Genomic DNA, 15,307 nt, shown 5'->3' on the forward strand with positions numbered 1-15,307 from the left:
TTAACTAAGGACCCTTTTGATTCACAGGAAAAGGAAAAACTAAGATGTGAGCGGGGTTGTCCCAGCTTCTTGCATTTTCGGAGCAAATAGTAGACGGGTGTGTGATTGTCTTTTTGAACAAAAAAAAGGAGATAAATCCCTCTCCCCACAGACTCCCCTGATATCGTTCTGACTTATTAGAGCCTATTTATTGGTACCTTTCAGATGCGGTGTATGGCTTACCTGATATTGAGGCTTTTATCTTGGCAACTGATGCCTTAGGATTTTCATTTCCTTTGAACTTTTATCTGAAGCCCTTCCTAGAAAAAGGTCTTGCCATTGTACTGGCTCTGTGTAGATCTCAATTCTTATTACAGTGGTAGACATTGCTCTTTCTTGCCTCCTTTTAAGCACTGCCTAATTTCCTATACTTCTTGTCTCTAAGTGGGTGCACAGTGGAGTGCCTCAGAGCTTGGAGTCTGGAGCAGGGCTTCCTGGTTGTGCCACTTATTTTGCTGGTAACTTAACCTACCTCCAAGATTGGATGGAGAATACCTGAGTTAATATTTGTAAAGTGTTCAAACTGTGCCTGGTTCATAGTATGCATGTGTGTCTTTTTCTTTCTTCAAGATAAACCATGTTCTATATCTTGATTGTGGTAGCGGTTACATGACTATATATGTTTGTCAAAACTCATTGGAACTGTGCACTTAAAAAGGATGAATTTTACTGTATATTAATTATATCTTAATAAACCACACCTAAATTTTTTGTTAAGGGTAACAAACAAACTCATTCAATCAGCAAAGTGTTTATTAAGTGTTACACAGTGGGATTATAAAAACATATAATTCTGGCCTGGCATGGTGTTGCATGCCTGTAATCCCAGCACTTTGGGAGGCTGAGGTAGGAGGGTCACTTGAGCCCGGTAGTTCAAGACCAGCCTGGGCAATATAGCGAGACCCTGTCTCTACAAATAATAATTTTTAAAAATTAGCTGGGCGTGGTGGTTCATGCCTGTGGTTCTAGCTACTTGGGAGGCTGAGGAGGGAGGATTGCTTGAGCCCAGGTGGTCAAGGCTGTAGTGAGCTGTGATCATGCCACTGCACTCCAGCCTGGGTGACAGAGGGAGACCCTGTCTCAAAAAAATTTTTGTTTCAAAAAAAAAAAAAAAAAAAAAACATGTAATTCAAAGATGCTTGCCAGTGTAGATGAATAAACTAATTATAACACAGGATAAATTTGCTTATTAGCATGACATGGTAAGAGGTGCGGCCAAGCAGCTTATTAGTCATCCAGGCAAGAAATGCTGTAGGGACTTAGAGGCAGGATTGCTTCCTGTAGTCACGAAGACTTCACCAAAGAGTGGGAACTTGAGGTGGACCTTAGAATATGGGTAGGATTTAGGGAGGTGGGCATTTGGTAGGGCCCATGAATACAGATACAAAGCCTAGGGGTGGAAACACATGTGGAGAGTTTAGACAACCATGAGAGAGCTGGTTGGATCAAAGTGGATTCTCTCCCACTGTGTAAGGGGCAGTTTTGCCTTCTGGTCTAACACAGCCTTTTTTCTTCATCCGTAGAAAGGTCCCCCTTCTGGGAAAGACCGGGTGAAGAAAGGTGGATCCTACATGTGCCATAGGGTAAGTCATGTCACTAAACTATTTTGTCGTTCTTGTTCTGATAGCAGTTTTATGGATCCATTGTAAATGATAGCCCCGAATGTCTCATTCACTTCTGCAAATGCATACCTAACCCCACTGAAACCAGAAAAAAAGGAGGATAGTCATCTCAAATTTGGTTACAAGCACGGAGAAAAGTAACACAAGTAGCAGAGGTTGTGAATGACGTATTGTCAACCACATTTCATCTATTGCATCTTGCCCCTTTGAGAGACCTTTGTTGTCTCGTGAACTGCATCGGGGTGAGTGTATATACCTTTTCCAGCATGTGAGTCTGAAAGCACACCCTTAATTTATTTGAGAATCCTGTACATTTCTGGATTTTTTGTTGAGATTCAGGTGAGAGTTATATATGGAGGGCAGATTGTGATATACTGAAATGGAAGCATCCCGTGTTCTGGGTACAAAGTGTGCCTTGTGAAATGAGCATCATTCCCAGAGTGTTTCTTCTCTTCGGGCTATGATTTTAGTGTCTGAGCTGGCTTTCTTCATCAGTTAGAGTGACTTGGTGTTTCACAAATAACCTTTATAAGGAATTTGGAAATAGAATACCATCCCTTCCCTTTTTTCTTTGAGTCATATATTTTTCACATCTCCTGAACTCCAGCTTTCTCTCCCTGTGCAGAGATGGCATTTTGCAGATTGTTATTGCCGCAAAGCTTCCCCTAGTAATTTATTCAGTCCAGGTGGTTAGAGACTTAAAACCACCTATAATGGCTCCAAATTAAGTTACTAATTTGATAATGATGGCATTATCGAATTTTGTCTTAAAACAGTGGTTCTCAAACTTTATTCCACATTGTAATCATCTGGGATCTATATAAAATACTGATGTCTGGTTCCTCACTCACCCCCATTCTGATTTGATTTTTCTTCAGTGTGAGCTGGGCATTGCATTTTTTAAAGCTCTCCAGGTGATGAAAACATACGTCCAAGTTTGGGAATCACTAGCCTAAAGCAAATCTCTCTAGATTATATATATATGTGAGTTTGTATGTATGTGTATCTTCTGTATTTCTTAGGATTTTTAATCCAGTGATTCAGGTAGAAGTTCATAAAGCAGAGCTCAATTGATGCTTTAGACCTACACTGATAATAAGATGTAGACCAATTTATCTTCATAAAATCTTTTTTTTTTTTTTTTTTTTTTTTGGTGACAGGGTCTCACTCTTCATCCAGACTGAGGTGCAGTAGCACAATCACAGCTCACTGCAGCCTCGACCTCCTAGGCTCAAGTGATCCTCCCATCTCAGCCTCCCAAGTAACCTGGCTAATTTTTAAATTTTTTGTAGAGATGGGGTCTTGCCGTGTTGCCTAGGCTGGTCTTGAACATTTGGGCTCAGAAAATTCTTCCTGCCTTTGCTTCCCAAAATGTTGGGATTCACTGCGCCTGGCCTAAAATTCTAGTTTTAATTTTAAATTAAAAGCATTGTCCCAGGTCTTCCCAATATATTTATATGTTCACATATACATCAGAGTCTTTAATCCCAGATTGTTTCTCTATTTGAAGTTGTTGCTACAAATGTACCTGGATCTTCTTGCCAGGGAAGCAGGCTTCCATGGAAAACAAGTGAATCTCTCTTTGTACAGTAGTGTCTCAAAATCCTAATTGTCACCAGTTATGTCTCTGACATATGGCACTTTTCTAAATTGAGAATCCATTTACTTTCTAAGTAATTGAGGACCAGAAGATTTTTCTTCAAGAATAAATGGGGTAACAGAAGCTTGTAAAAAACATTTTAAGCAAGTAAAGAACATTAACTATCCTAATTCCATGCATAGGAATGTATCTACTTTCATGTTTATAATTTTTAGCTTACTTGTAATCTACATTTTTATAAGCTTCCCAGTAGATTCTTTAAAAATATCTTTTAACCTCCTACATGCTTTATTAAGTATGCTTACATGGTACTGATTTTTGTATGTTCATCTTGTATCTTGCAACCTTGCAAAACTCATTTATTAGTCCTAGTAATGTTTTTGTAGATTGTATTATATTTTCTACATAGGTGATCATATGATCTGTGAATGTTGACAGTTCTTCCTTTCTAATCTAGATGCCTTTTATAACTTTTTCTTGCTGTATGTCATTGGCTAGAACTTTCAGTATAGTGTTGAATAGGAATGATAAGAGTAGACATTCATACCTCATTCTTGATCTTAGGGAATAAACATTCAGTTTTTCAAAATCAGATATGTGTTAGCAATAGCTTTTTCATAGACGCCCTTTACAGCTTGAGAAAGTTTTTTTCCATTGCTAATTTTTTGTGAGTTTTTTTTTTAATCAGCAATGGATGTAGATTTTGCTGGGTGCTTTTTCTGCATCTATTGAGATGATAATATGATTTTGCTTTTTCTTTTTTCTTTCTTTCTTTCTTTCTTTTTTATTATTATATTTTAAGTTCTAGGGTACATGTGCATAACGTGCAGGTTTGTTACATATGTATACTTGTGCCATGTTGGTGTGCTGCACCCATCAACTCGTCAGCACCCATCAACTCGTCATTTACATCAGGTATAACTCCCAATGCAATCCCTCTCCCCTCCCCCCTCCCCATGATAGGCCCCGGTGTGTGATGTTCCCCTTCCCGAGTCCAAGTGATCTCATTGTTCATTTCCCACCTATGAGTGAGAACATGCGGTGTTTGGTTTTCTGTTCTTGTGATAGTTTGCTAAGAATGATGGTTTCCAGCTGCATCCATGTCCCTACAAAGGACACAAACTCATCCTTGTTTATGGCTGCATAGTATTCCATGGTGTATATGTGCCACATTTTCTTAATCCAGTCTGTCACTGATGGACATTTGGGTTGATTCCAAGTCTTTGCTATTGTGAATAGTGCTGCAATAAACATACGTGTGCATGTGTCTTTATAGCAGCATGATTTATAATCCTTTGGGTATATACCCAGTAACGGGATGGCTGGGTCGTATGGTACATCTAGTTCTAGATCCTTGAGGAATCGCCATACTGTTTTCCATAATGGTTGAACTAGTTTACAATCCCACCAACAGTGTAAAAGTATTCCTATTTCTCCACATCCTCTCCAGCACCTGTTGTTTCCTGACTTTTTAATGATTGCCATTCTAACTGGTGTGAGACGGTATCTCATTGTGGTTTTGATTTGCATTTCTCTGATGGCCAGTGATGATGAGCATTTTTTCATGTGTCTAAAACATGTCTAAAACACCAAAATGTCTAAAACACCAAAAGCAACGGCAGCAAAAGCCAAAATTGACAAATGGGATCTCATTAAACTAAAGAGCTTCTGCACAGCAAAAGAAACTACCATCAGAGTGAACAGGCAACCTACAGAATGGGAGAAAATTTTTGCAATCTACTCATCTGACAAAGGGCTAATATCCAGAACCTATAAAGAACTCAAACAAATTTACAAGAAAAAAACAAACAACCCCATCAAAAAGTGGGCAAAGGATATGAACAGACATTTCTCAAAAGAAGACATTCATACAGCCAACAGACACATGATTTTGCTTTTTCTATCTGTTCATATGGTGAATTACATTGATTTTCAAATATTAAGCTATCCTTGTATTCCTGGGATACGTATCATTCCACTTAGTCATGATGTATTGTCTTTTTTATACATTTTGGATTTGATCTGCAAAAATTATGAGTGAGTACTTTTGCATCTAGTTTATTCTGTGTTTTCTTGTAATATCTTTGTCTGATTTTGGTTTCAGGGTATTGCTGTCTTCATAGATTGAGTTAAATATTAACTTATTTTCCATTTTTTGCAGGAGTTTATGTAGAATTAGTGTTATTCTTGAAATGTTTGATAGGATTCCTTGGTGAATGCATTTGGGCCGAGAGTTTTAACTATTAATTAATTTAGAAAACAGGATCGAATTTCTGAACTCAAGCAATTGTCCTGCCTCAGCCTCCCTAGTGGCTGGGACTATACATATGAGCCAGTATGCCGATTTTTTTTCTTTTACTATAGGCCTAATTTTTAAAATAGACGTGGGACTATACAGCTTATCTGCTTCTTCTTGAGTACATTCTGGTAGTTTGTATCTTTTAAGGAATTTGTCCATTTCATTTGATTCATTGTATTTATTGGCATAATCTCTGCCTTTCTTTGGGTGTTTAGACTATTTATATTTAACGTGGTTTTTGATATGTTGGGTTGAAATGTGCCATCTTGATTTTTTTTTCTCTTTGTCTCACCTGTTCTTGTTCTCTGTTTGTCTTCCTTTTGATTGCATACTTTTTATCACCCCATTTTCTCTCCTTAATACTTATTAGCTGTAACTCTTTGTTTTATAATTTTAGTATTAATTTAAAGTTTATATTATGCATTTTTATCTTTTCTTAGCTTACCTGAAGGATTTGTTTTAATTTAGTTAGGTTCCATATGATGGGGATAACATTTTAGAAGAGGAGAATAGCAGAGTGACAAAACTGAGTGGGATCCACAGGATTTTCCATAGAAAAATGGCACTTCCAGGATCTTGGTCAAGTGAATTGTTTATTAGGTTGGTCTTTAACATCAGTCTGATTATATCTGTAAGGTCAGGAAAATAGCACAGTGTTGATTGTGAATTATTTTCAGAGTGTTTAGCCTTTCCAGTAGATTAAGAGTGACAGCTTTTACTAAATTATTGGGATGTGGATTAGGGAATTACATCTGGATTGGAGTTCTATATCTGTTTCTTGCCAGGTATGTGACCTTGGGGAAATTACTTAATCTTTCCAAGCCTCAGTTTTCACATTTGTAACATGCTATAATTATACCCATTATAAGGTTCTGGTGAAGATGCTATAATTATACCCATTATACCCATTATAAGGTTCTGGTAAATGAACCAACATATATAAGTTCTTGGTACAGTGCTTAGCTTGTGGTAAAGGCTCAGTAAAAGTTAGTTGCTCCTATCAGCATCATCTTTATTGTAATTAGATTATTTCCCCTCTTCTTTTTTGAAGAAGGAACTGACTAATAAACTCCCAACTAGACAGGCAAAAACAATGTTTATGGCATAGGTGAAAATCAATAAAAGGAAAAAAAATCAATAGAAAGAATAATGTTATAATTCATTTTTAAAAACATTTTCTTGCTTAGATGATAACTTATTTTTGATCATGGGCCAACACGAGTTTGTCTGGCTAAAGTAAATTCTTTTTTTTGAGACAGACTCTCACTCTGTCACCCAGGCTGGAGTGCAATGACATGATCTTGGCTCACTGCAACGTCCGCCCCCCAATTTCAAGCATTTCTCCTGCCTCAGCTTCCTGAGAGCCGGGATTACAGGTGTGTGCCACCACGCGCGGCTACTTTTTGTGTAGAGATGGGGTTTTACCAAACTGGCCAGGCTGATCTCGAACCCCTGACCTCAAGTGATCCTCCCGCCTTGGCCTCCCAAAGTGCTGAGATTATAGACGTGAGCCACCATGCCCGGCCTGCCTGGCTAAAGTTAATTCTGATGATCATTCATAATTTTTTGAAAATCTGTCCAAAGTATAGCTTCAAGAAGGAGATAGGGGCACAGAAAGAAAAACTATGAGGCAACATGTCATCTGGTTAAGGGTGCAGACTTTGTAATCAGATTGAATAGGCTGGAACCTTGGATCCACCATTTATTAACATCTGTGTGCCTCAATTTTTCCTCAAGTATACAGTGCAGATACTAATAATGCCTATCTCATAGGATTGTTGAAAGGATCAAGTGAATTAATACATAAGAAGTTCTTCGAATAGTTCACATAGTAAGTACTCAAGAAATACTCGTTGTTGTTGATGTTGTTACATTAATCCCTCTGGGTCTTTAGCTCAGCCTACAACATTGAGGAAATCCTCACCTTCCTGTCAAGATGAAGAGCAAAAGGAGTTGGTCTAGTGTCAGTGGCAAGTGCAATGGATGGGAAATTGAGACATCTCTTCTGTTGTGGAGTTCTCAATAATGATTTTGTTTAACATGAGCTACAATTATCTTTAAAATGCCCTTTGTCCCTAAAAGTCTTCTTCTCATAAAAACCATACTGCTGTTCCACTTGACTTTGAAGCCCCAAGGCTGGTAAGTCATTATCTTAAATGGATTGTTCCCAAGTCCAGGATCACATTCTTAGCACAGACATGGAGATCAATTTCACACAGTAATTAGCCATCTTGATGAAATAGGACTAAAACAGGTCCTTCCCACTTGCCCTGTTCTTAATTAATAGAATGACCCATTTTTCAGCCACCTAGACCTCACATCCTTAAGAACCACTTTTGGTGCTAAAAATAAAGTTGGAAAAAAAGAAAGAGCAATGAGGACATTTATAATGAGGCCATTTACCTCTTTAATTATATGCTTTGAACGATTAATAAATGTTTGCTGAGTGAATGAGTGCATTTGAAATGGAATGATGTGTGAATTGACTGTTTTCTCAACTGATGGCTCTGACCTCTCAATACTAACTTTTGTAGTGAGTCTTGCTTTTTAGGGTTTAATTTTTTATTGTCATTTTGGCTAATGGACAGTGTCAGGGATTGCTGTGATCTAATAAAAAACTTTTGGTGGTGGGGAAGGGAGAAGCACTGATTTTAAACTTTTTATTATACAAAGAAAACATTTTCATAGCATACAAATTAGAAAATATATAATAAAGATCAAAACGAAAATGAAATCATTATGTTTCCTAAAGAAAACAATTGATAGTATTCCAGCAAACTTAATTTTTGTCTTTCAAGAATGGAATTATTCTGTATATTCCAGGGTCTTCAGATACAGCCCTGGGAATAATCTCTTATATATCTCTTTTCTACTGTCCTGTGTCACAGCTGTAGAATCCTCAACACAGTGCTTTGGGCAGGTCCCACCAGTTCATTTGAGTTGTTATATGCTAGGTTTTGTGGCATATGAACATCATCTTATTTTAAAATAGTTTCTGATATAATTTAAGAGATAAGTGACAGGTAGAAATATGCCATTCAACAAAAACCTAAGTCCTATGCCCTATCACCAGAGAGATTTCTTAACTTTCCCATTTATGCAGCAATTGTATATCCACATTCAGATGCTGGCAGGGGTATTACCATCTTCCTGCAGTTGAACACAAGGTTTCTAAGACCTACTTAGAAGCTGGCTAATACCTTTGTTGTTTTAGTGAGGAAGCCAGTTACCCCAAAGACAGTCATTGCTCTTGCCTGGAATTCTCATGCTCCAGATCTTTGAGCAACTCAGCCCACATGTGATCTTAGAGGGGCCTTTCCCGACCACGACCCTATCTAAAGTAGCTACTCAGTCACTCTCAGTCCTCTTTCCCTATTTTCCTTCCTGCAGAGGTGACTACTCCTGGAAAACAGCTTGAATGTATTGGTTGATTTATTGTCTGACAATTCCCTGTTGAATGTCAGCTCCCTGATAACAGGTATCTTGTTTGTCTTGTTCTGATTGTATCCGCCATACCTAAAATAGCATCTGGCATATTGTAAGCTCTTATATATTCAATGAATAATTAAACCATGCTCTGATATTATCAGGCTGTGGCCTTGCTATCCTCTCAACTTGCCCTTCTAAATCCTATAAACCAGTGTTACTCAAAGTGTGGCCCATGGGCCTGTAGCATCAGCAGCACCTAGAAACTTGTTAGAAGTAGGTTCTTGAGCCCCATACTAGACTTCCTGAATCAGAGTTTCTGGATGGGTGGCCTAGGAACATGGATTTAAGCAAGCTGTATTGGCCGTTCTTATGTATGCTGAGGTCTGAGGACCACTGCCATGATCATGGAAATCTCATCCACATCAATTTTTGCCTTCTAAAAAAGCCTTTCCTAAAATCTGTGGCATTCTACAAGGGACAACTCCTTCACCTGAATTACTAATTACCTCAGAATTGTTTACCCCTACATGCTTTGTAGCTGTCTGATGTATAGTCTGTTTCTTCAACCAGTCTGAGATCTCCAGCAAGACAGGAACATAATTCTACTCTGATCTTTTCTGTGGGTGTAATGAGTGAGCAATCAGGAAACACTTGATTGTTTTTGGTCATGTGTGTACATTTATGGGACAAGAATGTCATGTCGTCTGTGTAGCTCCCTCTGAACCTGATCTTTGCTGCGGTGTGGAATTGGCCACACATGCTTGGTTGCATGGGGCCCTGGATTATCCACAGGAACTTGGTTCTGGAAATACCAAAGCACTGTTGTTTCACAGCAGCCCAATGAGTAGGCCCTGCATGGGATGAGGCTTTTGCTCTGTCTTCCTGCATGGTCACCTCTAGTCATTTGAGAGCTTCCACTGCATGTAGATCACACATAGTAGGAGATGCCATCAATTTATCAATTATTTCAAGCACATTTTAAATTCATCATCCCTCTGTCTACCTGAGAATTGCTAATGTCATATTCTTCACTGACCACAAGGCAAATTAGAAAATTGGTTGCTATCATTTCACTCTCTATAGAAGACAAAGCACTGTGTCTTTCTTTTTACAGTAGAAGTGCTCCAGAGAATTTCTGTGTCAACGTTAGAGATACTTTTCATAAAGATAAGAAGCATTTTATTCTTCTGAGAGAAAGGAGAATAATTAAAAAATAAAAAAACCTTTTGCATGCTGACTTCCCCCTGACTCCAAATTATCGCTTCTGCACAGATTCTAAAGTTATTCCACACGTTTCTTTGTGAAACTTCTTTAACCAGCTTGCGGAGACTTGAGCTGTACTGGGCCAACTCATAGTGTATGCTCATGGCACACAGGATGACTAGTTTATTTTTATTCTCCGTTATTTTGGATCGGAGAACAATCCTAGGGCACAAGAGTTTCATGCGTGATTATTTTTGGCATGTGGAGGCTTTTGAAGTAATCTGTGGTTAATCACTGAATACCTGCTAGGTAGGCAGGGATATGTGCGTTAGGCTGTCTTATGTTTGTGCAAGTGTACAAGTGCATGCAGGGCTTGTGTATTGGGCAGTGGGAAAGAAGACATGAGTTGTGATAACCTTCCCTCTGGAGTGTAGAATCTTGCCAGGAAAGCAAGCACACCACAGTTAGATCTGAGCTGGAATTCTGCTTTCTTTAATAACTGTGCAATCTTGGGTAAGTCATTGAGTTTCTCTGGGCTGTTACAATCAAATGACGTAACAGATGAAGATGCCTAGCCCCATGTCTGGTGTGTACTAGGTGCTGAAGGTCTGTGTTGGTGTGCATGTGTATACTTGTGCCCGGCTCTTATTTAATAACACAGATGTAAAACAAAACTGCACACAACATTGTATAGCTTTATTAGTTACTATGATTTAAACTCCCAAAGCAACACATTTTTAAAAAGCAATGTTGTCCCACAGCCTTTCCTACATTTGATGTTCCTAGGCTTATTGTTTAATTTTTTGCCAATCTACTGTATTAAATGAGATCATAAATATGATTTAGATAGTAAATGATATCATAAATATTATTTAGATATTAAATGATATCTTAGTGTTATTCTTAATATTTTTTCAGTGGCCATCTATCACTTATTATTTAGTTTAATTAAAAAAATTAATATATATTAATTCTTATTGTATAGGAATACTGCATAGGTTTCATATGGGAAGTATGAAACTCAGGTTGCTTGAGGGATAACTGCTGTGCACACTGTGGTGCATTCAGAACCTTCCAGTCTTTTCTTCTTGGCATATTAGTTATCTACACTGAGGTCATACCACATATACAGCTTTATATTCTGACTTTTTCATTTAACTTTTTTTTTTTTGAGACAAGATCTTGCTCTGTCACCCACACTTTAGCACAGTGGCTCAGTGATGGTGCACTGCAGCCTCAAACACCTGGACTCAAGAGATCTTCCTACTTCAACCTCTCAAGAAGCTGGGACTACAGGTGCACACCACCATGCTCAGCTAATTTTTTGTAGAGATGGGGTCTTGCTGTGTTGCCCAGGCTGGCCTTGAGCTCCTGGCCTCAAGCAGTCCTCCCATTTCAGCCTCCCAAAATGTTGAGATTACAGGTGTGAGCCAGTGTACCTGGCCTCATTTTACATTTTGTCATGAAAAAGTCCTGTGTCATTAAATATTATATAAAAACATGACTTTCAATGGCTGCTTGCTTTTCTGTTATATGGATGTGCCTAAACTTAGGCAATCACTGGTTTTCACGTTTTTCTTTTTTGCTGTTCTATCTAATGCGGAACATCTTTGTACTATATCTGTGTTACGTTTACAAGGTAAAGGACGTTGGAAAATATGTGGTTAATTCTTGAATGTGCTGCCCTTTTTAAAGCATACATGTGAAGTATCCATACAGCCAGGGTTGTGGGGAAGCACTGTCTGCAGCTGGTGCTTTTGTGCAACATGCATCTGACAGGTTAGAGCCCTCAGCCGAGAGTCCCAGTAGCACTTACCTTGCGTTTTCTCTCTGCACAGTCCTATTGTTACAGGTATCGCTGTGCTGCTCGTAGCCAGAACACACCTGATAGCTCTGCTTCAAATCTGGGATTCCGCTGTGCGGCCGACCGCCTGCCCACCATGGACTGACAACTGAGAAGAATTTTCCCAATCCAAGAAGGAGTCGTGTCTGACCTACACTGGGCTTCCCTCAGAACTCTGAACGATCTCATGCAAAGAATTCCCACCCTGAGGTGGGTTACATACCTGCCCAACGGCCAAAGGAACCGCCTTGTGAGACCAAATCGCTGACCTGGGTCAGTGCATGTGCTTTATTGTGTGGTGCATCTTTGAAGATCATCGCCATATTTTACTTTTGAGAGTTTTTAAAGCAGAAGGGGAGTGGAGGGAACCCTGACCTAGGCTTCAGGAGGCCCGCATCCTACACAGGCTCTGCCACAGGGGTTAGACCCCAGGTCTGACACTTGACCTTCCTGGGCCTCAAGTTCCGTCCCCTATCAAATGAGGGGATGGACAGCATGACCTCTGGGTTTCTCTCCAACTCATCAGTTCTAAAGAGGATATCAGATTCTATTGTGACTTCATAGTGAGAATTTATGATAGATTATTTTTTAGCTATTTTTTCCATGTGTGAACCTTGAGTGATATTAATCATGTAAAGTAAGAGTTCTCTTATGTATTATTTTCAGAAAAGGGATGGTGGTGACTCCTTTATATTCATACTGCACTTTGTTTTTCCAAGGAAATCAGTGTCTTTTACATCGTTATGATGAATCCCACATGGGCCAGTGATGGTATGCTGAAGTTCAGCCATTGAACACACAGGAATGTCTGTGGGGTGACTCTACTGTGCTTTATCTTTTAACATTAAGTGCCTTTGGTTCAGAGGGGCAGTCATAAGCTCTGTTTGCCCCTCTCCCCAAAGCCTTCAGTGAATGTGAAATGTGTGCTAAATGGGGAAACCTGTTTAATTCTAGGTATAGGGTAAAAGGAATGAGGACCTTGAATTAGCTATATTCAGGGTATCTGGTATTTTGTAATAGGGAATAGGAAACCTTGTTGGCTATGGAATATCAGATGCTTTGAATCATGCACTATGTCGAATAAACTTATCTGCTAAATCAGGCTTCACTCTCATCAGCTTCTTTTCTCTTTCTCTTCTTTGCGTTTTCTTTTAAAGAAAGGACTTTGTGCTATGCATGTTTTATTTGCTAGAAGACTTCCATGTTTATTAGCTAATGGATAACTTTGATATATAGGTAATTTGTGGGAATTTTTATTCCAAATAGCAAGGCTATTCCACCAGGAACCGTATCATGACCTTGCTGCTTGTTGCCACAGTAGATAAATGCCAAGTCAAAGGCACTGCCCCGGTTGGTGGTCTTGTAAAACCCAGCATTTGCTTCCCATGCCAGGAAAGCACCTTGTTTTAGAACAATGGATTTTGACCTAAGGTCCCTCTTATCAAAGTTCCCATCCTGATTCCTCAGTCCTGAGAACCCCTAAGCCATTTCTTGCATGCCATTCAAAAGAAATGTTTAAATCAAATAATATTCAAAAGTGTTTAACCAACACATTTACTACTTTTGTGCTTCGCCTCTTAACATGTTAAAACATTTCACTTGAAAAGCAATTGTGTAGGCCAGGCTCAGTGGCTCATGCCTGTAACCCCAGCACTTTGGGAGGCCAAGGTGGGTAGATCACTCAAGGTCAGGAGTTCGAGATTAGCCTGGCCAACATGCCAAAACCCTATTTCTACTAAAAATACAAAAAAAAAAAAAAAAAAAAAAAAATTTTGCCAGGAGTGGTGGCATGTGCCTGTAGTCCCAGCTACTCAGGACTGAGCCAGAAGAATCGCTTGAACTTGAGAGGCAGAGGTTGCAGTGAGCCGAGATCACGCCATTGCATTCCAGCCTGGATAACAGAACAAGACTTTGTCTCAGAGAGAAAAAAAAAGTCATGTAGCTGGCATGTTTAGCCACATTTGTGGTTCATTTTGTGGATATTAAATGTTTTTCTACAAACTTCCACCTACTGATGATTAATCCCGGGGCAGGGGGGAAAAAAAACATTTGTAGCAAATAACTAATGTAGGAAATAAGAGATTTTATTTTTAAAGTCGTCCTACTCCAGTACAGTTTGTTTTTACTTGTTACCTCCCACCTGCATATATTTTTTACATTGTTATATTTATAGTGTGTATATTTTGAATTCTTCTCTTGTTAATTAATGTTATATTGCATAAATATTTTTGGTGTTTTGGGTATACTTTTTAGAATTGCATTTTTAGCAGCAGCACAATACTGGAAGGCATTTAAAATGAATTCCTAAGTTGGGGACAGTGGCTGATATCTATAATCCCAGTGCTTTGGGAAGTTGAGGCGAACGGATCATTTGAGGCCAGGAACTTGAGACCAGCCTGGTCAACTGATATGGTTTGACTGCGTCCCCACCCAAATCTCATCTTGAATTGTAGTTCCCATAATCCCCAGGTGTTGTGCAAGGGACCTGGTGGGAGTAATTGAATCATGGGGGCAGTAACCCCCATGCTGTTCTTGTGATAGTGAGTTAGTTCTCACAAGTTCTGATGGTTTTATAAGGGGCTTTTCCCCCATTGCTCAGCACTCACTCTCCTGCCACCCTGTGAAGAGGTGCCTTCCACCATGATTGTAAGTTTCCCCAGCCATGTGGAACTGTGAGTCAATTAAACCTCTTTTCTTTATAAATTACCCAGTCTCAGGTATTCCTTCATAACAGTGTGAACATGGAGTAATATAGCAACAAAGCGAGACCCTATCTTTACAAAAAATGAAAAATCAAAATTAGTTGGGCATGGCAGTGTGTACCTGTAATCCCAGCTACCTGAGAGGCTGAGGTGGGAGGTTTGCTTGTGCCCAGGAGCTCAAGGCTGCAGTAAACTATGATTGTGCCCATTTACACCAGCCTGGGCAACAGAGAAAGACCCTGTCTCTAAAAATAAATAAAATAAAATGACATCCTAACAAGCCATTTATTTAAGAACTACATGTCTGGGTTACCAACTAAAGAGTACCCTAAACTATGGCTAGCTATAGTCACTACAGTTTATAATGTTGGATAATGACATATGAGCAGACCAACAAAATGGGACTGTGAAAAGTTCAGTTTGAATGCCATAGATGTAGTCCTGAAAAGCCTCACTTTCTGTAAAATTGCACACAGAAAAATAGAGGCGTAAGGGGAAAGGCAGATTACTCAAAACGTAAGGAACTTTGTACATTGTACCACAGCACTAGCAAAATAATAACTATCCTAA

The 15,307-nt window shown here is 39.1% G+C and overlaps 1 protein-coding gene across 3 annotated transcripts in view; it reads left to right on the forward strand.

Annotated features, from left to right (window-relative positions):
• The window catches only part of SUMF1 (sulfatase modifying factor 1), a 106,177-nt gene extending 93,038 nt beyond the window's left edge, over positions 1–13,139 (forward strand). The window contains exons 7-8 of one of the 3 annotated variants that reach the window (XM_025375286.1): positions 1,563–1,622; positions 12,031–13,139. In XM_025375286.1, the coding sequence (XP_025231071.1) occupies positions 1,563–1,622; positions 12,031–12,141 (171 nt within the window). In that variant the 3' untranslated portion in view covers positions 12,142–13,139. The remainder of the gene's footprint in view (positions 1–1,562; positions 1,623–12,030) is intronic. The other 2 variants (XM_025375283.1, XM_025375284.1) reach the window with 2 other exon arrangements.
• Positions 13,140–15,307: the final 2,168 nt, after the last annotated feature.

This window comes from Theropithecus gelada, chromosome 2 (genome assembly GCF_003255815.1).
Source record: "Theropithecus gelada isolate Dixy chromosome 2, Tgel_1.0, whole genome shotgun sequence".
Taxonomy (NCBI): Eukaryota; Metazoa; Chordata; class Mammalia; order Primates; family Cercopithecidae; genus Theropithecus; species Theropithecus gelada.